The 25,938-nt window shown below is 42.2% G+C and overlaps 1 protein-coding gene across 4 annotated transcripts in view; it reads right to left on the bottom strand.

Annotated features, from left to right (window-relative positions):
• The window catches only part of LOC148011823 (kinesin-like protein KLP1), a 95,695-nt gene that overhangs the window by 61,954 nt on the left and 7,803 nt on the right, over positions 1-25,938 (bottom strand). For 2 of the 4 annotated variants that reach the window (XM_087670597.1, XM_087670600.1), the window contains exons 2-6: positions 20,840-21,074; positions 20,513-20,650; positions 20,281-20,397; positions 19,973-20,155; positions 19,706-19,903 (exon numbers count right to left, since the gene is read on the bottom strand). In XM_087670597.1, the coding sequence (XP_087526723.1) occupies positions 19,706-19,903; positions 19,973-20,155; positions 20,281-20,397; positions 20,513-20,650; positions 20,840-21,028 (825 nt within the window). In that variant the 5' untranslated portion in view covers positions 21,029-21,074. Of the gene's footprint in view, positions 1-19,705; positions 19,904-19,972; positions 20,156-20,280; positions 20,398-20,512; positions 20,651-20,839; positions 21,082-25,938 lie in introns of all 4 variants that reach the window. The other 2 variants (XM_087670598.1, XM_087670599.1) reach the window with 2 other exon arrangements.

The following is a 25,938-nucleotide window of genomic DNA, read 5'->3' as shown; positions in this document are numbered from 1 at the left end:
GTCCCTTGGAATCTACGGCCTATTCCTATGCCGAGGGCTCACTTGCCCAAACTGGTAGAGCTCTTGAATGAGCGGATCAGGATGGGAATTCTAGAGCCATCTTCATGTCCATATTCCAACAAGTGGTTCACAGTTCCTAAGAAGAATGGGACACTCAGATTCATACAGGACCTACAGCCAATAAACAAGGTCACTATTCGAAATGTTGGTGTTGGACCTATTGTGGATGAGTTTGCTAAAGCTTTTGCTGGATGTGCTATCTATTCACTTGGTGATCTTTATTTTGGATATGATCAGTTTCAGCTTGCCCTTGAGAACAGAGATTCAACTACGATGAAGACACCTCTAGGCCTTGTCCGAATGTGTACGCTTCCACAAGGAGCTACTAATTCGGTTGCTCACATGATGAATGGGATGAACAAGGTTCTACGAGATTTTATTTCTGAGTTTACTATGCCTTTCATTGATGACTTACCTATCAAGGAATGTTTGGAAGAAGGTAAAGATGATTCTTTAGATGATCATGGATGCAGATTCTTTGTAGCTTCCATATTAGAGATGTTGAGAGGATTCTTTGCAGACTGGAAGAAGTGAAATTGACCTTGTCAGGGTTGAAATCTATTTTTGGTGCCAAAGAAGTTTTGATTGTTGGTCATATGTGTGGATATTATGGCAGAAAGCCTTCTCCTGCGAAGGTTGATGCCATAGAAAAGATTGTGGATACTTGCTCCTCTACTTCAGAGGTTCGCAGGTTTCTTGGAGGCTGTGTGTTTTATCTTATTTGGATTCCTTACTTTGCTCATATTGCAGATGATCTTTATCAGCTCTTGAGAAAAGGGCAACGTTTTTCTTGGGAGATAAAACATACTAAAGCCATGCAGAAACTGAAGAAATTATTGAGAGCTGCTCTAACTCTTCGAAAGGCAGACTATGAGTGTGGAAGACCTATTGTGCTTACTGTTGATACTAGTCCTATCGACATTGGATGGGCTATTGGCCAAGATGATATAGATGGGAATAGGTATGCTATTCGGGGCAAAAGTCCTAAACGAGCAACAACAAAGGTATCCTCAAGTTAAAAGAGAGCTCTTGGGAGTTGTCAAGGCTCTCAAGAATGACAGAGAGTACTTCATTGGAGCTATTGTGATGGTTGAGACTGATTGTTTGCCTCTGCTAGGTATGATCATGAGTTGTTCTACTCCAGATATTGCCATGCTTGGGTGGATTGGGTACATAAAATCCATGAATCCCGAGTTCAAGCATATAGCAGGTAAAGACAACCCAATAGCTGATATGCTTTCACAAGCAAGATATGATGATATGGATTTTTCTTGTATTGATGATGCTGATGATGGGGCTGATCTTTCAGCCATACATGCTGATCATATTTGTCATGTGACTGCTTTGGAAAGCTTTGATGAGTCTTTGTATACAGGAGAGTATTTGCAGATTGGACGTTATTTGAGTACTATATCTAGAAAGGATGGATGGACTGATGCAAACTTTAAAAAGATTAGAAGAAAAGCTTATGGTTTATTCTTGCGAAGTGGGCTACTTTGGAAGCATCCACAAAAGCGAGGAGGACAGCCATTGAGAGTTGTTTGTAATAGAGCTTCTCAGGTACGTATCATGAAAGAATTCCATGAAAGTCTTTGGGCTGGACATTGAGCTATTCGGGCGACCTATAAGAAGATCAAAGAGCGTTATTGGTGGAAAGGCATGTATAGAGATATCTCACAGTTTGTTGAGACATGCCCTGATTGTCAGTTGTTCTCTTCAGTGAGACATAGAGATGAGCTTTATCCTACCTACCCGCTATGTATTCATTACAAGTGGATTCTTAATTTGATTACTATACCTATTGCTTTGTGGCAAATGCGCTATATTGTTTTGGCACGAGAAGATCTCACAAATCAAGTGGAAGGAAGAGCATTACGAACAAAGTCTACTTCAGTGGTTTGTAAGTTTCTTTTGGAGAATGTTATTTGCAGGTATGGATGTATTGGAAAAGTTACTACAAATAGAGGCGAGTTGGATGCTGATGAGGCTAGAGAGTTTTTCTCCCACCTTGGCATTAAACTTGCTTTGACTTTGGCATATAATCCAAAAGGCAACAGGAAGAGCGAGAGATTCCATCCGCCAATTGTGAAAGCCTTGGCCAAAGCATGCGATGGACGGGTTCAGAGTGGCCTAGGTTGTTGCCTTATGCCTTATGGGCCGATCGCACTACTCACAGTGTGACTACAGGTTATATGCCGACTGAGTTGATGTATGGGCAGAAGCTAGTTATGCCTACAGAGACTTGTACACTTACTTCAAGTGCTTTACCGTGGCAGCAAGAAGAGATATCTAGAGAAGATATTTTGGCTCTTTGTATTCGTCAGTTGGAGAGAAGACCTGAAGATATTGAGAAAGCAATTCAAAAGCTCAAAGAGGCCAGAATTCGCAACAAAGATCCCTTCAATAGTAGACACAGATTAAGGCCTAAAGAGATTAAAGAGAGAGATTGGGTGTTGGTCTATGACAGCAGTCTAAACAATTAGTATAGTGCTATCCGCAAAGTTTCCAAACGATGGTTTGGGTCTTATTTAGTGCAACATGTCCATGACAATGCTACATATTCCTTAGCAGAACTTGATGGTATGGCCTTGTGGATTCTGATTGTAGAGAAGAGAATCAAACTCTTCAAGAAAAGAGATGCTACAGGCTATGCAGTCGAGGAGTCGGATAATGCGAATTACGATGGACTTGAGCCAAGAGAAGATGAAGATGAAGATGTGGACATCGAAGATGCTTTTGCAGAAGAAGAAGAGATTGATTTGACCGTTGAGCTTGGTGGTGATGAGGATGCGTAGTTGTGGCCCATTCGGAGGATGTGCAGGTTTGGAGGGGACGAATGTCATGGCGCTGCACGTCTACCAGTGCAAACCTGAGGGCATAATTTTTTGTCAAGCTTGTGGACTCTTAAGTCAGCTCATTTTAAGTTTATTTTCCGTTGTGTGTATCTTTTGTGTTTGCATTTGCATGATGCACGAGCACATGTAGTTAGGCTAGGCACAAAACTTTCAATGCATTCATTTTTTCTGTGTGGAACATTGCTTGATTGATTGCAAATCATGGACTCGAAATTGCAAACTGCATGAGTGATTGGTCACGAAGTTCTTTTCCAAAACATGTACTTAATAGGGCACAATGCATGGGAAAACAGATCACATGAAGGTTTCCGTTCTGAAGACTCGGACCATGATGGAAAGATTATAATTTGGATGTTGCCGGTACAGATGATATGGCTCTTCATAAGTAAAATTGGATCAATATTTTAGCAGTTTATGAAAGCTAAAAGTTATCCACTCATTTCATGGAAATTTAAGATACAAGATATCCTGGAAGGAGACTGGGAGTGACAATGTTCTTTCTGCAATATTGGATAAAACAAGCTCTACAAAAAGAATGGTGTTGTGAGTCCAATATGATCAACGATAACATAAATCTTACACAGTGAAACAGCTTGCCACATTGAAACATTCAGCATTGACAAAGCTCATTGAGATTTCACATACCTTCTATAATGGCCTCTCTTCGTATCTATTGAGATAAAATTTACCATTGCAATCTTTGTACTTCGTGAAATGGAAGAATGTTTAATACCCATGGATAATCCTTAGACAAACATCAACATGTTGCACACGCTTTGTATACAAAACGTCCAATCTACAAAAGCGTCTTGCAACAAGGAACTTAACCCCTAGCTAAATCTAATCACCCTTAGTGCAACGAACTTGGTTAATAGCTTCTCCAAAACATTAAGATATTATATGTACATGATTATGGCAATCTTTTTAGGGTGATAAGGCTGAACTTTTGTAAAGAAACGACTAACGGGCAGCCTTAAAAAGAAGAAGCTAGGGAAAAATTTGGTGGATGCAGCATAATTGACATAGTCAATGATGTCAACAGCCAGCAACGACTAAACTAAAAGCATGCCAAGAATCGAATGGATTCTGGGGAAAAAGCTTCAACAGAAAAGCTATGGCTTTTGAGGGTGACTGCATGTGTTTTCTTTGTGGCGCTGATTATAAATAAAAGGTGAAGAGGGGAATTGAGGGAAAATGACAAAAGCCGACGACGAAGGAGCTGAGTGAAGACAAGGAGGGTGACTAGAAGACATTGAAGAAAAAGCTGCAGTCGGCGTTCTATAGACAATGACGTAGAAGGATGTGCTTCGAAACCACATCACGGCAGTAGGTGACAACATGAAAGCTGACGCTGAAGCAGGACGAGCAGAAGAAGTTCGAGCTCGGGCGACGATTCATCAGTCCTGACTGAAGGAGGACGAAAGGAAGCATGACGCAGACGCTGCTGCGATAGAGAGCTGACAGGGGACAACAAGGGTGGTAAGGGAACGACGGCGAACAAAAGGAGAGAACTCGGAGGTGGTGGCAAAGCTGCTGCAGAAGGGATGAAAGGCTGACTTTGAGGAAGACGAAGTGGAGTGGCACATTTGGTCTGCTATTTGTTTGTGCTATGGCAAAAGACAGAGAACAAGTTGCTTACTGCAGTAAGCTGGCTATCAAACCACCATTAGTCATAGCTGTATGACAAAGAGGATTGGGATCAGGAGGCGCTGATGCTGATGTTGCCAGCACTGCAAGGAAAAGATCTTGACAGGAAACAATATGAGGAAAGAAGGTGCAGCTTTGGGAAGCTTTGGCAGATGTGGGTAACCACACAGATCACAAGAAGGAGGAGTGCGCTGCAGGTGTGTGATCATTGTGAACTGCAACTCCAGGAGGGCTATTGCTCAAGCATTGCCTGGAGGAGTTGCTGGAGATGAAGACATCAATAACGGGGCATTAACGTGGATGTTATGTTCAGCATCTTCGTATTGCAATAAGTGGGACGTCAACGACTGACAGGACTTGGAAGCTACAGACACAGTACTGAAGCTGTTTCAGAAAGTGTGCCTTGTGCCATCTTTGCTGCTATCCTAAGCAGCAGCAACTGCTGTCAGTTGGCAACTAATCTAGTTTGTCAAAGTGTACATGTTGAAGGAGCACAACACTCAAGGGGTAGCCAGGAACAAGGAGAACACACTCCTGTAATTGCTGGAATCATTTCATCTTCACCTTCTTCAGAACTATAAAGATCTTAATATTTTCTGCAGCTGAGGAGAACATGCGGTTCGGTTCAAATCTGTTTTGTTCGAGCTCTATTTGCTGCCAACCCAGTCTACCCAGGATTGCTGCTAGCCAGTGTATTGTGGCCACAATTATTTATGATTGAGTCCATGACAAAAGATGAAATATTTGAGAATATGTTCTATTCCTATCCTTTGAATTACTTGCATTGAACTCTATTATTGTGTAGCCCATTACATGCTTTTATCTTTCCTAATATCGAAGTATATTCATGCTCTTCTTAACATATAGATGTGTTGAGACTTGGCTTAAAGTTCATATTCTTATGCTTCCATCTCGCAAAGCGTCTCTGTGACGAGCGACACCACGAACCCCCACGTGTATTCTTCTATCACGCAACACCGAAGCTGGGAGGCTGCTCAACATAGATCTCCCCCTTCAACTCCCCATTCAAGAAGGCAGACTTCACATCTAGCTGATAGGCAGCCATCTCCTAGGGCTAGCCAAGGCAAGAACTATGCAAATAGTGGCCATCCGAGTTGTAGGGGTAAAAGTATCATAGAAATCAATGCCTGGGCGTTGTGCAAAACCTTTAGCAACAAGGCGAGCCTTGTGCTTATTGAATGTGCCATCACTGCGGTACTTGGTCTTGAAGACCCATTTGACTCCATGATCTTAATATAAGGAGGCTTTGGCATGAGAAACCAAGTGTCATTTCTCTCAATCAACTCCAACTCCTGCTCCATCACTTTCCACCAATGATCATTCGGTAAAGCCTCCTTCACGGAAATGGGCTTCCGATCGTGCATGACACGAGTCATCAAACAATAATTAGTGTAAACAAGCTCAATGTGGTGTGCTTGGGTCCTCCGAGAATGCCGCAGGCCTGCCACTCCTCAAGGACCCCCTCAATCCCTACATCACGAAGAGTGTCACGAGCCCAACAAGGACGAGGCTAGATCTTGCCTTGTCACTCTCCATCTATTGAAGTTTCTAGAAGGTCCACCAACGGCAAGGAAGCAATCTATGAATCCAATGGCTGAGAACGAGATTCCTCACCCAAAGAAGAATCCTCAAGGGGCAAAGCTCTAGAGGAACAATCATAGGCGCCCAGGATCTCCAAGAACAGGGTGTTTCTCACCCTCCTCCAAGACCGGAACTTCCACGAACTAAACATCACGACTCCTATAGGCATCCCGCTTAACAGGATCATACAATCAGTAGCCTTGAGACTGCAAGCTATAGCCCACAAACACCTATCTTTTGGAAGCCGCTTTAAATTTGTCACGGTGTCTTCAAGATATGAATACAAGCATCACACCCAAAAACCCTAAAATAAGAAACATCTGGCTTAGACCCAAAGAATGCCTCATATGGAGTCATACCAACAATAGTAGAAGTAGGGGAACAATTAAGGATGTGAACTGTAGTAGCATAGCCTTAGCCCATAGATACTGAGGTGTCTAACGATGCTCCATCATGGTACGGGCCATCTCGATCACACTGCGATACTTCCGTTCCAAGATGCCATTCTCCTGAGGGGTGTTTGTATTGGCAAACTCCAGGTGAATACCATGATCTGGGTGTTTTTATTATCCAAGATATGTCCATTCATGTAGAATCCTTCTTCCAAAGCGAGAACTGCATGGGCTGAGTGATATCCCTTAGAGAAGACTTTCACCAAGGGAACAAAGTTAAGTAATATGAAATTGTCTGAGCTATTTTCAATCTTTACATGGAAACGCCAAGCTTGTGATTTCCAAAATACAAACTTGTCCATAATGCATGTGGAGGTCCAATCCATCAACATTTTAGACAAGACATGCACCCCAAAAGGATAGCCCAAGTGTCTAAAAATAATTCCTTTGAGTGCAACCTCACCTTGCCAACCCAAGGCTTGAAGATCACTTTTGGTGCAACTCATAAGGGCTGATTTAGAGGCATTAATGCAAAGCCTTGAAGCAAGGGCAAAACAAGTCCCATGTATGCATTGTTCTTTGTATATTATTACAATCATCCTTGAGAAAAATGAAGGTGCCATTAGCCAAAGCTTGGCCTACCAACTGCTCCTATGAAGGAAGAGAGAAGCTGACTGCCTCGCCGTTAGCTGGCAAGATAGATAACATCATCAAAATGGAATGAGTGGCTAGAGCAAAGAACAAAGGACTAAATGGACAAACCTTCCTAACAAATTGGCAAAGAGGAAAGGGTTCCATGATGCCACATTGAGTAAAACTCTCAAAGGAGAATCCATACTGATGGTGTCAATAACTCTTAGACATTCTAGGACCAAATCTCATACACTGCATTAGTTGACCCAAGAAGGACCATTCCAAATGGTCAAAGGCTTTTTCCAAATCCAATTAAACCATCACCATTTCCTGCTTTGTGCAGCGAGCATAATCTATCCCCATTTGCACATCCAATATATTATGCAGAATATTCATAGCCAAGACTTTGGTAAAGATCTTGTATATAGTGCCCATCGAAGGAATTGGTCGCCAGTTCTTCAAAGCCAAAGGGGATGGCACTTTGGTGATCAGTTTAATGACACCCTCCTTCCAAGAGCATGGCATGTTTCCTATCATTCAAACCTACTAATGTAAAGGCACAACTAATTGAGTTGCATATGTCTCAAAGAACTCACTAGTGATACCACCCCATCCAGCAAGACTTGATATTTAACCAGGTTACAAAACCATGAGTGGCTACCAAGGCCGTAACTGAAACAAAGGATTGTGATTCAAGCAAGTCCACAGTAGTAGTTTCTGCACACATCCGCAATTTCTTGAAGATCTACAACCATTTCTTGAAGATCTACAACCCTGATAGAATTTGTGTGACTGACAATCATTATCTTGCAATGCGTCTGATAGTGCAGCAATTTTAGCTTGCTAATAAGAACTCTTTTGAAAAGTATCAAAAAATTGTGATGAGCTTGCAAAGATAGAAAGCAAAAGGAAAACTTGTGGCGAGTCCATCAAAAGAGAATGCACAAAGGCTAGCAGTTGCTCGGCAGCCTCCAATATTTGTCTACAAAGAGTAGCATGGTGTATTCCATATTTCCTAGCAACCATTTGCACTTTACACACCAACAAATCAAGAGAGGCTGCCCCTTGAGATGGAAGATCCAATGAGAACTAATATATTAATTGTTGCAAATATCTCATGCAAGAGAAAAGAGGAATTAAAGCGCAAAGGAAGCTTTCTTAAAAAGCATCAAAAAGGATGAATAGGGTGCTTGTGCATCATCTCAAACACCAAAGGGAAATGGTCAGAAAGAACATGGATTGCAAAACCTGAATTTCCAAGACCTCTAGCAAGAAAGAATCATCATGCATAACATAGATCTAATCCAAAAATGGCTCCAGGTTTCCAAATGCTGCCCTGAATTCTTGGTCTTCTCTCTCTTGCTTGTGACTCCTCATCATATGAACTAGTATCAAAGCATCATCCTTGGGACCTTGTGGTTGGAGTATGGAGTCCAAGGAGTTAATGCTTATTGCAAGATCAATGCTTATTGCAAGATCAATGCTTGTTGCACAAGTCTAAAAGAGGTAAAATACTTGAGCTCTTTGATTTAAGTACAATAGGTGCTTCAATCAAAGGAGCCATTGACACTGAGTTTAGGGACTACCATAACCCAAGTCCAAATGTTTTGATAGCCATTGAAGATTGTTATCAAAGTCAATCAATTAGTCTTTTGGATTGCTCAAGAAGAGATTGGTTTCATGTATTGATGTCTATAAGCACAAGGGCAACTTGTTTATCTAGAAGCAAGGAGTCATGTTATTCAAAAAAGCACATGGAAAACTTGCTAGGAAAGCACAAGGCCTACCTGTTATTGTTAGAGAACAAAAAGAAAAACAAAGATCAAGCATTGCTTTGATTGTTGCTCAATGTTAAGCTTTAAGACTCCCAATCTTCATCACATGCTGCATGAGTGTGTTTTGAACCAAACCAAACCAACCCTAGTGAGTGTATGCCACAGGCCTGGGATGATTGATGCCGTTCAAAAGACATCATAGTTTTGAACCAAACTACCCGAAGTGAGTGTATGCCACAAGCTTGGGATGATTGATGCCGTTCAAAAGACACCATAGTTTGCTTTGAAAGGATACGGTCAAGTTAGCCTTAATACAAACTATTACTTTGATATGTGCAACCATTGTATATATGGCAACCAGACTAAGATGTCATACATAAGAAAACTCTTGGGCTGAACCATTGAAATTGATTCACAATAATTGCGTGGTCCTATGCTTACCATTGTGAGATGGAAGGATCGAGGTGCAGCTGAGATTCAATAGACAGTGTGAGAGTGAGAGATAGAGTGAAGCACGACACCCAAAAGAATAGACTGAAAGAGTGTAACCAGAAAGTACAAAGTACAACCCTTAAACCTTAGGGTTGTAGGGGATGTTCACACCCGACACACACTAAGTGCCCATAAGTGTGTAACATAAGCACATAAGCACATACGACAATAAGACTATAAGTCCGGGGGGAAAAACCTCTCCTACCGAGAGTAAAAAGTGCCCCAGTGTCCTACTAATCACCGACACTCCCATATGAGCGTAGGCGTAAGTGAGCCGTGAGTCAAATACCCAACAAACCCCCCTAGAGTGAAGAGTGATCAAGAGTACAAGGATCATCCGCCAAAGGATATCAAATTTAAAGCATCACGAAATGCTTCCAATTTGTCACGAGGAAGAGCTTTGGTGAAGATGTCTGTCACATTACTGGTGGTAGGACAATAGACAAGGCTGATATCACCTGCATGTAGCCTCTCTCTGACAAAGTGATAATGGATCTCAATGTGTTTCGTGCGAGCATGAAACACTGGGTTCCATGCCACTGCAATGGCACTCTGACTGTCAGTGAACAAAGGAGTAGGCTCCGTAACAGATACATCCAAATCAGCTAGCAAGCGTCTAAGCCATACGCATTCAACTGTGGTAGTGAAAGCTGCCTTGTATTCAGCTTCACATGACGATGTGGCAACAGTGGATTGTTTCTTGCTAAGCCAAGAAATGCAAAAAGAGCCAAGAAAGAAACAATTGCCACTAGTGGAGTGACGTGTATCATAATCACCAGCCCAATCAGAATCACTGTAAGCATGTAACTGCAGTGGTCCCCCCTTGGCATAAAGCAACCCAAGAGATCGAGTACCCTGCAAGTAGCGAAAAACACGCTTGACAGCTTGCCAATGTGACATACGTGGGTGATGCATATACCTGCTCAAAGCTGAAACTGCAAACTGTATGTCCGGCCTAGTGTTGTATAGATAGATAAGACATCCAACTGCAGGAGCATATGTATGTATATCAAACAAATCACTGTCAACATGTAATGACAGTTTCAGTCCACGTTCCATGGGAGTACAAACTGGCTTGCAATCCTGTAAGCCAAACTTCTCAAGAAGCTGCCCAATATACCTTGACTGTGATAGCCCAATACCTTGAGCATTATGTATGAACTGGATACCCAAGTAGTAATGCAAAACTCCCAAGTCAGACATGTCAAAAGTTTGCTGCAAATTTTGTTTGAATGCTGAAATCTGATTAGCATGTGTTCCAGTGAGCAAAAGGTCATCAACATAAAGACGTATAATCAGCATAGATCCCCCTTCTTTACATACGTAAAGGGTAGACTCAGATGAGCTGTTTAAAAACCCCTGACCAAGCAAGAAAGCATCTATTTTTGCATACCAAGCTCTAGGAGCTTGTTTCAAACCATATAGTGCCTTTTTAAGCTTGCATACCAAATGTTCTGAGCCTTCAACTGCAAAACCAATGGGCTGCTGTACATAAACTTCCTCTTGAAGTTCTCCATGTAAAAATGCAGTCTTGATATCTAGCTGATGCATTGTCCAACCATAATGTGCAGCCAAAGCAATCATAGACCTGATGGTCGTCATACGGGAAGTAGGAGCAAATGTCTCCTCATAATCAATGCCCTTTTTCTGTGCATAGCCTTTAGCTACAAGCCGTGCCTTGTATTTATCAATGGATCCATCTGCTTTCCTTTTCAGTTTGTAGACCCATTTCGTTCCAATGGCTTTCTTCCCAAATGGCAAGGACACCAAATCCCAAGTTTGATTCTTAGTAATAGAATCTAATTCAGCTTGCATAGCTGCCATCCAATGCACACTATGTTGTGCATCCTCATAACATTCAGGCTCTTCATTATCAAAAGTACTTGCATAAACTCCATGGTATGTGCTGAATCATGCAAACGAGTTTGCCTTCTAGTACGACCAGCCATGGGTGCATCCAAAGGACTATCTTGCATAGTCTACAAATACCATCTAGGTAGCTGTCTAGCATCCTGACTGTGTGCAAGCTCTTGCTGAATTTCAGTTTCAGCATGATGCTAAATATTCCGATCAGCCAATGGCTGAATTTCTGCACTTTCCATAGGAGCAGCTGGCTGAACATTAGGTTCATTTTCTGAAGCTCCAGCTGAATCACCAAAAGTAATGGGCAGCAGCCCTTCAAAAACATCACGGGCAGCCTGATATGTGTCCAAACCAGCCAAGGATAATTCTGATTTTTTATCAAAAACATCCCTGCTGACAAAAACCTTCTTTGTAACGGGATCATAGAGTCTATAGCCTTTGCTTTCATTGCTATATCCCATAAAAATGCACTTAACAGCCTTGTTGTCCAACTTTTTTCTAAGTACCTGTGGAATATGGGCATAGGCAAGACACCCAAAGGTACGAAAGTGACCAACAGAAGGTTTACGGCTGTTCCAAGCCTCAAAAGGTGTGATGGTCTTCAAGGCTTTGGTAGGGCATCTGTTCAAAATATGGCAAGCACACATGACTGCTTCCATCCAAAAACTATGAGGCAAGCTTTTTGCCTTCAGCATACATCTGGCCATCTCCATGAGTGACCGATTCTTCCTCTCTGCTACCCCATTCTGCTATGAAGTATAGACTGTACAAATGAGCAATGTCAAAGCAGTATGGACTGGAAATCTGCAAATTTCCAGAAATTGCAACAAACATGCTTCAGCAATTAATGTGCAAGGGCGTACTCTGTCAAAAAACTGTCTTTTAATGCACGCTTTCCAAGGTGCAAACAGTGCTCAGCAACACTGTTATATCAAAATCCCCAAAATTTTTTGCCAAAATGTCTGTCAAAACAGTCTTTTTGTGACTATATCAGCAGTTCATATGCAACTGTCCTCAAAATACACAAAAGCCCCAAAATTTCTGATGATCCAGTCTAGAAATTTGCATCAAATTTATCGCACACCTATATCCTGTGCTGTGCTTGCCACGTATGAACCTCCTGTTCCAGAACTTTGTTCTGGGCTAAAATTAAAACTTTTGTTTTAAAAAAAAACACACTTGACGTGGACTGCAGCGGGCGGATAGGACGTGATGGCGCTGGCGTCGCTTCAGACAGACAGCGCAGGAAACGGGTGGCCGTGGCTGACGTGGACTGGGCAGATGGGGCACTGACGAACAGGACGACAGGCGGCGCAGAAAGCTGCACGCTGGCGAACGAGCAGGCTGACGCGAGCTGCAACTGGCGGGTGGCGCTGGCGACAGGAGACGACCAACTGAACCTGCACGCTGGCGCGACTGGAGGCAACCGTGGCGACTGTGCGCTGGCGAGCTGAAGGCTGTCGACGTCCAGGCTTGCTGGCAAAACTGACGAGCGCCCTGTGCACACTGAGCAGACGCAGGGCTGAGGCAGCTGAGATGACAGCTCCTGTAGGTGCACTGGAAGCACGCAGGTACAGGGGGAAACTGACGGGTGCTGCAGACAGTGGGAGCTTCAGTCTGCAAACTGTAGACCGCTCTGATACCAAATGTGAGATGGAAGGATCGAGGTGCAGCTGAGATTCAGTAGACAGTGTGAGAGTGAGAGATAGAGTGAAGCATGACACCCAAAAGAATAGACTAAAAGAGTGTAACCAGAAAGTACAAAGTACAACACTTAAACCTTAGGGTTGTAGGGGGTGTTTACACCTGACACACACTAAGTGCCCATAAGTGTGTAACATAAGCACATAAGCACATACGACAATAAGACTATAAGTCTGGGGGAAAAAACCTCTCCTACCGAGAGTAAAAAGTGCCCCAGTGTCCTATTGATCACCGACACTCCCATATCAGCGTAGGCGTAAGTGAGGCATGAGTCAAATACCCAACAGCCATGTCATTGCTTTGTCACATTTATTAATGATTCTATATTAAAATTATAGGTACATTCTATTCAGTAAAAGACCAATACCTTTTATGCATTTCAAAAGTTATTAGCTTATCCAAAGAATCAATTAGACAAGAAACTAAAATGTTTGTGTACTATTAATGGTAAAGAGTACACTTCTCATGCCTTTCAAAACTTTTGTGAAATGTGGAGTATGAGAGGAAGTTTACTACTCTTAAAAACCCAACTCAAAATGGAGTTGAAGACAAGAGTTGAATAGGACCCTACAGGAAAGGATTTCCAACATGCTATCTAATGCAGGACTTCCATATAGATTTTGGGCTAAAGATGTCAAAACAGTGGTTCATTTAATCAATAGATCAGCTAATAAGACATTGGAAGGAAAAATCCCTAAAGAGATGTAGTCTAGAAAGAAACCCTCTTTTGAGCACTTACATGTGTTTGGCTGAGACGTGTGTGTGTGTGTGTGTGTATACATACATACATACATATATATATCTAGCAGAATGTCTAGAGGAGAAGTGTCTAGAGGAAGAAGCAAAGGGAGCAATTTTAATGCCAAAGGGAAGTACTGTCCTTACCAAAAAAGCACCTAATGAAATTGGGAATAAAAGGCTTTTACGATGGTCCTTGTTCTTTGATGAACTTGACATCACTTTATATAGTCTAGCAGAATGTCTAGAGGAGGAGTGTCTAGAGGAAGAAGCAAAGGGAGTAGTTTTAATGCCAAAGGAAAGTACTTTCCTTACCAAAAAAGCATCTAATGAAATTGGGAATAAAAGGCTTTTACAGTAGTCCTTGTTCTTTGATGAACTTGACATCACTTTATATAGTCTAGTAGAATGTCTAGAGAAGGAGTGTCTAGAGGAAGAAGCAAAGGGAGCAATTTTAATGCCAAAGGGAAGTACTATGAAAAGTGGTGGCTAGAAGCAACAAACATGACACTGGAGCAACTGCCTAATGATTTACACCTATTGCTTGGGCAGCTAGAATGCAAATGTAAGCAACGACAGAGTGTTGGACAACTGGCAATGGTAGTGAAGGTCCAAATGTAGTAGTGGATGGTCACCAAGAAGCATGTGGTAGTATGGAAGGTGTTGCAAGCCTGTTGGAGGGGTAGATGGAGTGATGGCAGTAGTCAAGAAGGTTAGACTGCCACGTGGTAGGAGATTGATGATCAGAATCTGCACGTTAGGGTGAGAAACCTGCACAGAAGGGATGAGGACTGAAAGGGGGCAACTTGCCTATTTATAGATGTGGATGGACCCTCCCAAATTAGGGTTTCATTAAAACTCTCAAACCATGCACCATTTTTGCATTTTTCATTAAATAAGCATGTTTTGGGGATGTTTAAGAGGCTAAACAGCATGTAATGCATTTCTTAGCTCAACACCTTCCTCCTTTCCATTCGAAATGTTTGAAGTACTTTCCCAATGTACTCTTCGTAAGATTGATTGAGAATTTTCTTGTGTTTGTTTCACATAATTCTCATGCCAAGAATGTGACATGCATTTTCCAAACCCTAGATGTCGAAGGTGTCATGCAATGATTTCCTCAATTCATCCACATCCAATATAGACTTCTTGGTAATAAGCATATCTATTATCATCCACATAAAGGATTAAGATCATAAGACTACCATCCATAGCCTCCTTGTAGAGACAATAATACGTCTCACTCCATGTTTATCCTTGGGACCTTATAAATGTGTCAAACTTATGGTTCCACTCCCTTGGATCTTGCCTTAGTCCATAGAGACTTTTGTTAAGCTTACATACCAACTGTTCTTTGCCCTACACAATAAACTCCTTTGGTTGTTGCATGTAGATGTCCTCATAGAGGTCTCTATGCAAGAAAGTGGTCTTTACATCCCTGGACAAGCTCTATGTTGTCCTTGGCAACCAATACAAGCATTTTACGAAGAGTAGTCAAGATTTGTATGAAGAATGCTCATCTTGACTATTGGTGATAAGATCTTATCAAAGTCTATCGCCTTCTCTTGCTTGAAGCCTTTGGCTACCAATCTTGCCTTATTCTTGGGCAATGCATCTAATGGTGGCATTTTCAGCTTACACACCCATTTGTGTGGTAATGAATGCTTGTCTTTAGGTGGTTGAACCAACTACCAAGTTGCATTTTCCATGCAAATTCCATTTCTGACTGTATAGCCTTTTTCCACTTATGACTATCGTCCTTGGACATCGCATCCTCATGACATGAAGGCTCTTTGTAGCTTGTCACTAGGACACAATCAAGAGATGGAGTATATCCCTATGGAGATCTAGAGACTCTTGTAAGTATGCATCATGTGAGACAAGTCATACATATAGCTTACACGGTGGCTATCCATCCTCTTGAAATATCGTGTGGTGTATCTCAATAGTCTCACGGATTGCTTATGCATATTTTCTCCATTGATTGTTACATTATGGTTGCCTACTATCTTTCTGGCAACTGGATCCCATAAATAGTATCCCATCTCTCTTGAATCTCCATATCCAAGAAAAATGCATTTCCTTGACCTAGGATCAAGATTTCTCCTCTTGTCCATCTATATATATATATATATATATATATACACACACACCATCTATGGACCAAATTGGAAAACTTTCAACTTTTTCAAGGACACCTATTTTGTTATAAACTTTGGAATGAGAACTTTCCTCCCTACTCGAATGAGCATTGAGAAATTTGCCAGACTGATGTGGAAGTCTGTGAGGATTTAGAAGGATAAAAGAGTCGTCAACCACACTATCACCATTACTTGAAGAGTGGAAACTTGGATTCTAATTTTTCCTCCCTTTGAATTCTCATAAGAGGGGTATTTATAGAGTTACATGGCCAAAAGAGGCTAAAATGACAGAGCATCATTTGTGTGAGTGGATAATAACTTTTAGTAGTGGATATAATGCTGAATATGTTACAATGGTGTTATAGTGCAAAGGGTACATAATGGCTATAGTATGTTACAATGCAAAGGGCACTAGCGGCTATAGTGAAAAAGGTACAATAGTTTCAAGGTGGCCTTCAGGACAATAAGTTTGCTAGTACATTGTCTTTACCAGGTATTTGCTCAGAAGTGATGAGGAGTTCATCAAAGAACAAGGACCATCATAAAAGCCTTTTATTCCCAATTTCATCAGGTGCTTTTTCGGTAAGGACAGTACAATAGAAGATCAAGATGGTTGCAAAATGGAAGAAGTTTCAACACTAATCCCAAGGGCAAATCCTTTTCAATAACACAAGGCATTAAAGCTGCTCCCTTTGCTTCTTTCTCTAGACACTCCTCCTCTAGACATTTTGCTAGCAGCAAATGAGAGGATATGCCAGCTTTGTGGACGGGAGCCAGAGATGGAGGAACACTACATTTGTAGATGTACTATATACTATGATATTCGAGGCCGCTACCATTGCCTCTTTAAGGAGAGCTTTGGACCATTGAGACGAGTGATGGACTATGAGGACCAAAGATGTCTTGGTATTTTCTTATTGGAGCTCCAACAGCATAGAGTAGCATTGTTACAAGATCAGCAATCCTAGCCAGCCACGTCCACCCCTCCAAAGAGTATTACAGACTTTTTCAATATAGCTAACCCCCCGACCACTGCCACCTTAGACACTACACCTCCTATTGACAAGTGCCATCGAGGGACATCATCAGGTGGCATCACAATAGACAGAGCTATAGTGCTATGCAGAGCACGACACCCCAAGGTACCTACTCGAGAACGTAGGCATGCTCATATGCGACACATTCACACCACGATTGCTCGCTACAGACAATGATTACCACACTAACTCAATCGGAGATAGCTGGCAGAGTTTGGTGGATTCCATAGACTAAGAGGGAGATACTCTATACTCTTTCCTTATTTTCATTTCCCATTTCAGATTATCATGTATATCTAGACATAATTTTGTTTTTCTTCTCTGATGAGAGATGGCGATACCAATTGTATTGGTTATGGTCTCATAAGCCATCCTAGCCTTCTAGAGATGTTAATAGATCTCTCTCTCTCTTTTTTCATGAAGATAATTGAATTAGTAGTAAATATTTACATCAGACCATCAAGTCAACATTGAAAATAACAAACATGAAGGAAAGTCTACACTAACTCTAACACAGAAATGTCACACTGAAAGTACAGCTGGTGTGGAGCAAACAATATCCAACCAAGGAGCAGCAATATCAAGAAGAACCAGATCAGTAGACACCATAGAGGTGATTTTCCACAACACTAAACCCCGAATTCGGGCCACATGACCATGAATACCAGATACTGAATCAAAAATGAAGGCATTCCAAGTATGCCAAATATGCCACTGTCCATCAAATGACTTCTTTGACTCTCTCTCTCTCTCTCTCTCTCTCTCTCTCTCTCTCTCTCTCCCCACAAAGCCCGCCACCCTACACAGCGCAAGAGTAGCCAGCAAGCTGGACTCTCTAATGAGGTGTTATATTATATCACATACAAATACAATAAAATGCAAACATCAGGGCAGGGTTATTGAGGAGACCACCCAATACCAAGAAACTAAATCATCTCTAACCAAGATATCAGCATGATGTATATGCCACTGGAGAAGTCCCTTAAGCTTCGCAACATGATGGTGAATGCCAAGGCAATATCACCAATGAATGCATTGTGAGTTACCCAAATATGCCAGCAATCCCAAAATCTGAAAAAGTGAAAAAAAACTTCATATAAGGCTGCACTAGACCATGATATTTAGCTTTACCAAACACCCAATCAAGAGGATGCATCCTAGTCCCCACCACCGCATGCCAAATGTCCAAGAGAACCCAAATCTTCCAAGCAAAAGGAAGTAGATGAATATGTGACAAGAAGACTCAACCACAGTGGTACAGAAGAAACGATTCCCATTAGAAATATCTCTGGGGTGAAGAGCCAACACAAAGGGGAGGCCCCCCACCAACATTCTCCAAATGAATATCTTGCATTTGAATAGCGTCTTATTGATCCATCCCTCCATTATTGTCAATTTCCACCAAGCTTTATATTTGTGCAGTCCCCAAAGTGCATTGGCTTTGGTGGTCAACCATGTGCAGTCCTGGATCATGAAATGATTTGATTAATTGAAGAATATTGAAAGGTCAAATGCCCTGCAAGATCCCATTCCTGCCAGGGACAATCAAAATCTAGGATAGGAAAGAGTTGCCAGTCCTACAAAAGATCAGAGACTCTGCTCCAAAGATCGCTGTAGAAGAAGAAAATAGAAGGAGCAAGAGAAAGCACAAAAGGGGATGAGAAGGAGATCTCAAGCCTAACTCGCGTAGCAAATACAAGATCCATAGAAGGATGATATGAATCCAATGGTTAAATGCTCAGCAATGCAAATGCAAAGCACATGGATGAATGATTAGGATAAAACAAGGAGGGGGACAAAAAGGAGGAGATGACAATGACAATAACAATGATGATGAGGGGAGGAAGAGTAGAAACAAAAACAATCAACATGATGACAATCATGGAGGAGGACAAGGGAACAAGAGGAAGACATGCTGATTGTGGTACCAGTGGTGATGATGGGGAAGAGGAGAAGCAAAGGGAAATGAAGAAAATACAAGGGGTGGCTGCAGCAGGTGGGAAATACAAAAGCCACATTTAAGGTGACCTCCTTCAAAGGTTAAATGCTCATATGCAAATTGGAAGCATATGGATATATAATAAGAAGGAAATAAAGAGGACGAGAATGAGAGAAGGACAACATGGAGGGAGGAACAGGAGGAGGAAGTAGAGACAACAAGGACAATGATGATGCTGATGATGAGGAGCAAAACGAAAATGAAAACAACGATAGATGACAATGATGATGATGAGAATGACAGAGGAGAGGATGAGGATGTGGAGGACAAAGGGGAGGAAGACAAGGAAAGTGGAGGAGGAGGAGGAGGTGGTGTTGGTACCGATGCTAGTGCCGGTGCTGGTGATTGCAGTGGTAATGGCAGTGGTGCTCATCATCATGATAACAACAATGACCATTTGATGCCACATCATCATAACAATGGTGATCATTTGATGCCAACAGTGTTAACTTCAGCAGCTTATGATTAAACAACTACAACAAACATTTGGCTGAAGTGTCAGCCTCTGAAATGGTCCTTACAAAATTCCAGAAATTTGTCAATGAGAAAGTATATGTTTATGCAAAAAAGCATGTCCTCCTATCTTTACCCTTCAGTTTCTCATTTCAAAAGTTGCATGCAAACATTGAAATGCAATTCTTAGGCTGTATCCTTGTATATCATTTAAATCCTTCCACATGCTAGTTAATGTAACATTTAATCATAGATCTAAATGCTGTGAACAATTTCCTCCAAAGACTGAATGAGGTAAAGGCTGTTCTTTTCACCTGTTCAAGAAATGTCAGAGATTTATTGATGCTTAGAATCTCTTTATCAGGTTGTTGATATACATCTATGCCTTTTATCCTCTCAAATCCAGCTAAGTCTACAAGGTTGAGCTTGGCAGCTGTTCGCTCAGGAAAGTCCCTCACTCTAGTGTGCCTCTCAACATAAATTGTAAACATGCAATGTGACCTGTTTGACACCTGAGAACAACAACTTTTAGCATGACTCAACAACTTGAAAATAGACAGAGCACACAATATTCTACAAACCTTATGCATTGTATTTGCAGCTGTAGAACGACGGCGCTCACCCCTCATAAAATATTTTAGTGCATCTTCTTCTGTATTGCACAGACACTGGCTTAACCCTTTGAATTCTGTGAAAGAACTTTCCTCCATGATTGTGACAACCCGAGAAGTATCTTTTCTGTCTGTCAGAAGATCATAGATTACCTATATACAGTGTACAGAGAAGTGGATCCTTAGTAAAGAATGCAGTTCCAAAGAATGAGAATTACCTAGATCTCAAGTGTATAAAGCCTTGGTATCCAAAAATTGTGATTAGTCAAGGAACCTACCTCATTCAGGACTTCAAGATAGGATACATATATCGAAGTTTCTGATTCAGGCCTTCCTGACTTTTCAGCAAATATGTGTTGTATTGCTCTTGGGATTAATCCTTTATGTGCACTAACCTGTATCAGAGAGAACAGATAAAAATACGTTTAAATTAGAGAGTGTCATATACTCCAGGATCTTCATTATATACTTAAGTGACTATCATTAGAAATCAACAGTAATAGGGTGAACCTTCAGATCACCAGACATTGTGTAGGTCTTTCCAGATCCAGATTGACCATATGCCAGTACAGTCCCATTATAACCACACAAGACATCTTTGACTACCTTCATTGTACAGTCGTTGAATACAGCATCCTGCTTTGTGCTCTGCAGAGATTCAAAAATTCATGTTCTCTTGTACATCAGCTTTGTTTATTTTTCAGGCCCAGAAAAGGTACCAGTGTGAGGTTTATTTTTAGGCCCACTGCCATAGAAAAACATGAAATGCAAAATGTGCATGCCAGTACAAGTCTTAAAATTTAGTAGATCAATGTCAGCCTCTGGCTCATGACATACTTGGATGATGCTGTCGAAATTGAAAGTGAGTTGATCACCATGTTTTCTGGGTGGGCCTCCACCAGCATCCCTTAAGTCTACTCGAAGGGTTCTTTTTGAAGTATCAACATGTAATGCTGGTGAAGGTCTAGCAGACGGCTTTAGTCGAAGATGAGTCTCAACCCGATAGTACCCCATTTCATTTTTCATTCTGTCATGCTTTTAGTTACTCATAATACTAACAGGAGCCGATCATCTAAAGACTTGCAAAAACAACACCAAATATAAACTGTTTGCTCAACACTTAAAGAATTGTTTGCTTCGTATCAAATGAACCTAGCATCTTGAAATATAAGTACTTGCCACAAAGATCAGAAACAGATATTGAATGCTTTGAGCATACCGACATCACTTTGTTATGAAAAAGCTCATCTTTCATCAGTGTGTGTATACAGACTGCCTCTATTATGTACAGGAAAGAGCCTGTAAATTTGCACATTATGAGGTTGAACAATGTTAAAGAAATTAACATCCTTATGCAAGCTATGAATGAGGAAATAAAGGAGAAAGGCTTCACATAAAGAGGGTACTGCATGTTTTTGTCTAAAAAAGGTGCATTAAACGTTAAGCCTTCATTGGCTCACAGCCTTGAAGCTCAAATATGCTTCAATGTCCCATAAGCAAAACCCTGAGCTTTGGTTGGTTCCATCTCTATAAATAGAGTATGCACTAGGTCACTTGTATCCTAGTTCTTCCATCAGTCTACTCACTCCATGGTTGCCATATTCAATAATTGGCTGCTGTCCATCACTTCCAGCTGCTGCCGTGACCATCTCCTACAGCCACCTTGATCATCTGGAGGCTGCCCAAATCTGTGTTTGATTCGAGCTACTAATGACATCGTTCAGTGCTTTGTTTGCTTCAGTTTGGAGCATCCCAACTTCTTGTCACCATTGCTTCCTACCACCATCAGGAGGACGGACTGCAGTTTACTGATTCAGCCCTCTATCATCACCTAGCAACAACAAACGTTGAGCAGATGAAAGTACTACCTAAGTTTCGCACGAAGGTACTGCATTTTCCCCTAGCATCCAATCATTGGAGTTGTCTCATTGATCATTGTGGGGTGAGAGATCAAACCTGATGTATCAATCACTAGCTACAAGAATTCTCAATTAACGAAGGAACTATTAAAAGGTCACAATGGCTGAGTATTGGTGCATACTCACCGAATTCACCACCATTGGCTCTCTAAAGTCACATGACAATCAAGTCAAACAAGCTGCCCCCATATATTTCCACTTTGTGCAGCAATCATTCCATTGCCTCAACTCCCAAACTTTTATGAGTTCAAACGCCAGCTCGTGTTACACAAGGCTACATGATCAAGTCCATAAAAATAACTACCCCATATTGTCCACTTCAAAGGGGGCTCTAGTATAGTCTTCTTCTAATGGTGACAAAAGGTAAGACAAGTCCTAACTGCTAGTAGTCATGTGCGTCAACATGTGGTCATCTTTTGCCTGTGAACCTCGATCTAAATTAGACGAGGACATTTGGAGCTCTAACATTGTATCTGTCTATCATTTTATCTGTCCAGACATCTTAATGGAGGTCCACAACTGCATTTTAGTCTAGGCAGCCTGTTTCCTCAGTTTTTGGGCAAGCAGCCATTGTTCTAGCCAGAGTGGACATTTATGGGCACCTAGACAGCATTTTCTTTACTTTACGTGGCATTTATCGCATTTTAAACAGGCAAAACCTGCATTCAATACACACTGACCTGCTACCTCTATCGCCTCTTTATATATAGGCTACACCATCTCCATAGACTATTTGTTGAGAAGCCCTTCACCCGCAGTTTGCATTTTTGCATTTCTACTTTTAGGGTTTGTGTTTAGGTTTTACAGCCCCAAAAGGGGTGCCTCCTAGACTAACTGTGCCTATTTATAGGCCACTCTCTCATTCATTCTTAACGGCTGATTCGTTCAATCTGTCACCTCTTCTCTCCAACCTCTCCACTACCCTCACATCCCTTCAGGAGGACATTGCGGTTCCTGGTTCGTGGTTGTCTTCATCATCTTCCTTGTGCTACAGCACCCTTGTTCCCTTGTATCACATTCACTCCATGATTTAGAACTTCATCATTCCATTCATCAGAGTTTCTTCTCTCTTCTCTTCTCTTCACCATGTTTGCTCCATGTTCCTCCCCGCAAACCCTACTATCTCACTGGTATGTCATCTTTTGACATGGAATTAGAGCTGGATCTGCTCAAACAGTGGCAAAGATCCTCCACTCCACCGACGGCAAAGACCGGTGGCAGGTTCGGCATCCACTTCTCTTCTTCTTCCATTGCATCAAAATCTCGTTTATGCAGGTTTCAGGTGTTTTCAGCTTGCTACCCACACCCCTTTCGCGGAGAACATCGCAGTCTCAGCTATCCCTTGCTGTCATCTACAGCCTGGTGCCTGTTTTCCAGCCTTCCACCCGTAGTTTGCAGCTGTTTACAGCAGAGCGACTGTTGCTAATCACTCTCCATTTAGAAAAACAATCTCGTTTTTGCAGGTTTCAGGTATTTCAGCTTTGCTTCCCACACCCAGGACACGGAGGACATCATGGTCCACGCTAGCCATTACTGTCTATAAAAGTCTGGTGCATGTTTCCAATCTACTACACACTGTTCGGAGTTGATTTCAGCATATTGACTATTGTTGCTGGTTTTTCCTGCGTTTTTAGTCTTTCTCTCTCCTGCACTGTCATCTGCATCAAATCCAGCCTTCCTTGGCTACGTTTGCCCACAAAGATCCTCCTCATCAGAGAAGACAAAGACCGAAGGCGGATTCGGCATCAACATTTGATTTCTCTATCGTTTCCGCTGTGCATTGGGAGATATCCTTTTTCTCCCTCCCACCCTCCCTTCTCCAATTTGCCACATCTTTGTTTGAGGCTCTTTGGCTGCTGCATTCTAGCCTCTCCATTTCTTCAAGAATTCCTCTGCATCTTGATCTTCTGCTTTGGCCGCTCCATATGCTAAGGCAAGGGGTGTAATGACTTCTTTTCCTGTGGCCAATTCAAAGGGTATGTAACCTATGGTGAAGTGGATGGAGCTATTATAGTGGAATTCCAACACATCAAGGTACAAGGCCCAATCCTTTTGGTTCGCCTAAGTGTAACTCCTAAGATAATCTTCAATGCCTTGGTTGACTCTTTTTTGTTTGCCCATCTGTCTCAAGGTGGAAGAATGATGAGAATCACAACTGTGTTTTCAGGGTCTTGAAGAGTTCCTTCCACATGTAACTCATGAATCTTCCATCTCTATTTGACACTATGGCTAAGGGTAGTAGGCCATGTAACTTGAATGCATGTGTATAGAGAAGAGACGTGCTACCTCTTTGGCATTCAATGGTGGTACCATGGCATCTCCACCAACAGATTGCCCTTCTATTGGGTGCTATTGCTGCGACACGAACGGTCATCCCACTGAAGACTGTCGACATCAACCTTTACTCCCCACCCCTCTAGAGTATATGCGTCTTCCACCAGGCACTCCTTGTGCCACCTCTCCTTTTTGGGCCACTGAGATCATTCTGCATCGGCTATCACTATTATGCTCAAGGCAATAAGCCGCATCTGACGTGCACTAAGTCCTTTCGAGCACACAGAGGCTCTAAGACCTTACCAAGCAATAAGCCCTCTTGGAGACCACCCCACTACGCGGAGGTTTCCCCCACCCACTTCTGGGTACAGTGGCTTCCACGGCCCACACCTCCTCCACAGTCCACTCTCCTAAGAGCCCGTGACTGTTCCCCACCCTTGACTCATCCTAAGTCTCCTTCTTCCACACCCTCTTCCACTCAGGTTTGAAAGGCCACTTCTAGGTGCTTTCCGACTTCTTCTTTCAAGCCCCCGATACCTTCTTCGGCACAACCGACAGCACTTCCTTCGTCATCAGATGCTTCACAGTCCGTGAGCCATGAGTGGTTGGATTCCCTTTCTCTCTCAGACTAGGATTCAGAGGGGGATTTTCTTACTTCGCCCTTAAAGGGGGCTTCCAGTTCTTCTTCGGCTTCAAGGGGGGCTCCTACTTCTACTCCTTTCGATTCGGAGAGAGACCCTATGTGCCATGAAGTTCTTCACACACCACCACCTTTCACTTTTGAGGAGTGGCTCTCCTTTGAGCAATCATTTCCTCTACTCATACCCAAGATCCAGAGGATCTACCTAGATCGCGGGGCCCTTGGGTCTTCAACAACAATTTGGTGGCTAGGCCAAAATATTCCTTCCAGCATGGAGTCACGAAGCTAGTGGCTTCTCTCTTGAGGTTGAGTTTCGGGTTCTACAGCTCATCCTGTCTCCCGATTATCTTCAAAGTTCTCCTTTCACGTGATATTCTCAGATTACAGGGTGGATCTTCTTCGTCCCTTGGTTAGCATGGAGCCACCTCCCAAGATCAAGTACGAGCATATCCTTATGGTTCTCCACACCACACAAAGTCTGACATTCCTTCTATGTATTGGATATTTTCATCATCTTTGTTCTAAGGCACTTGGGCAAGTGAACAGTTTCCCCATGAGGGACACTGTCCAAGTGGCACCTACTACATGAGCATTCTTCAGCATGTAGCATTGTATCTCCATCTCACTCTTCTCTTGTTTCCCTTTTAGGGTCTGAGAGGGGGTGTTGAGAAACCCTTCACCCGCAATTTGTGTTTTTACATTTCTGCATTTTGCGTTTAGGGTTTACAGCCCCAAAAAGGGATGCCTCCTAAACTGATTGTGTCTATTTATAGGCCACTCTCTCATTCATTCCTAACGGCTGATTCATTCAGTCCGTCACCTCTTCTCTCCAACCTCTCCACTACCCTCACACCCCTTCAGGAGGACATTGCGGTTCCTAGTTCATGGTTGTCTTCATCATCTTCCTTGTGCTACGGCACCCTTGTTTCCTTGTATCACATTCACTCCATGATTCAGAACTTCATCATTCCATTCATCAAAGTTTCTTCTCTCTTCTTTTCTCTTCTCCATGTTTGCTGAGTTTACTCCGTGTTCCTCCCTGCAAACCCTACTGCCTCACTGGTACGTCATCTTTTGACACTATTATCCTCTATTCACCTCCA

Source organism: Lygodium microphyllum, chromosome 28, assembly GCF_053477565.2.
Source record: "Lygodium microphyllum isolate KBCC chromosome 28, Lygodium_microphyllum_v1.1.10, whole genome shotgun sequence".
Classification (NCBI taxonomy): Eukaryota; Viridiplantae; Streptophyta; class Polypodiopsida; order Schizaeales; family Lygodiaceae; genus Lygodium; species Lygodium microphyllum.
The sequence above is the reverse complement of the archived record's forward strand: the minus strand, read 5'-3'. Positions and strand labels throughout refer to the sequence as shown.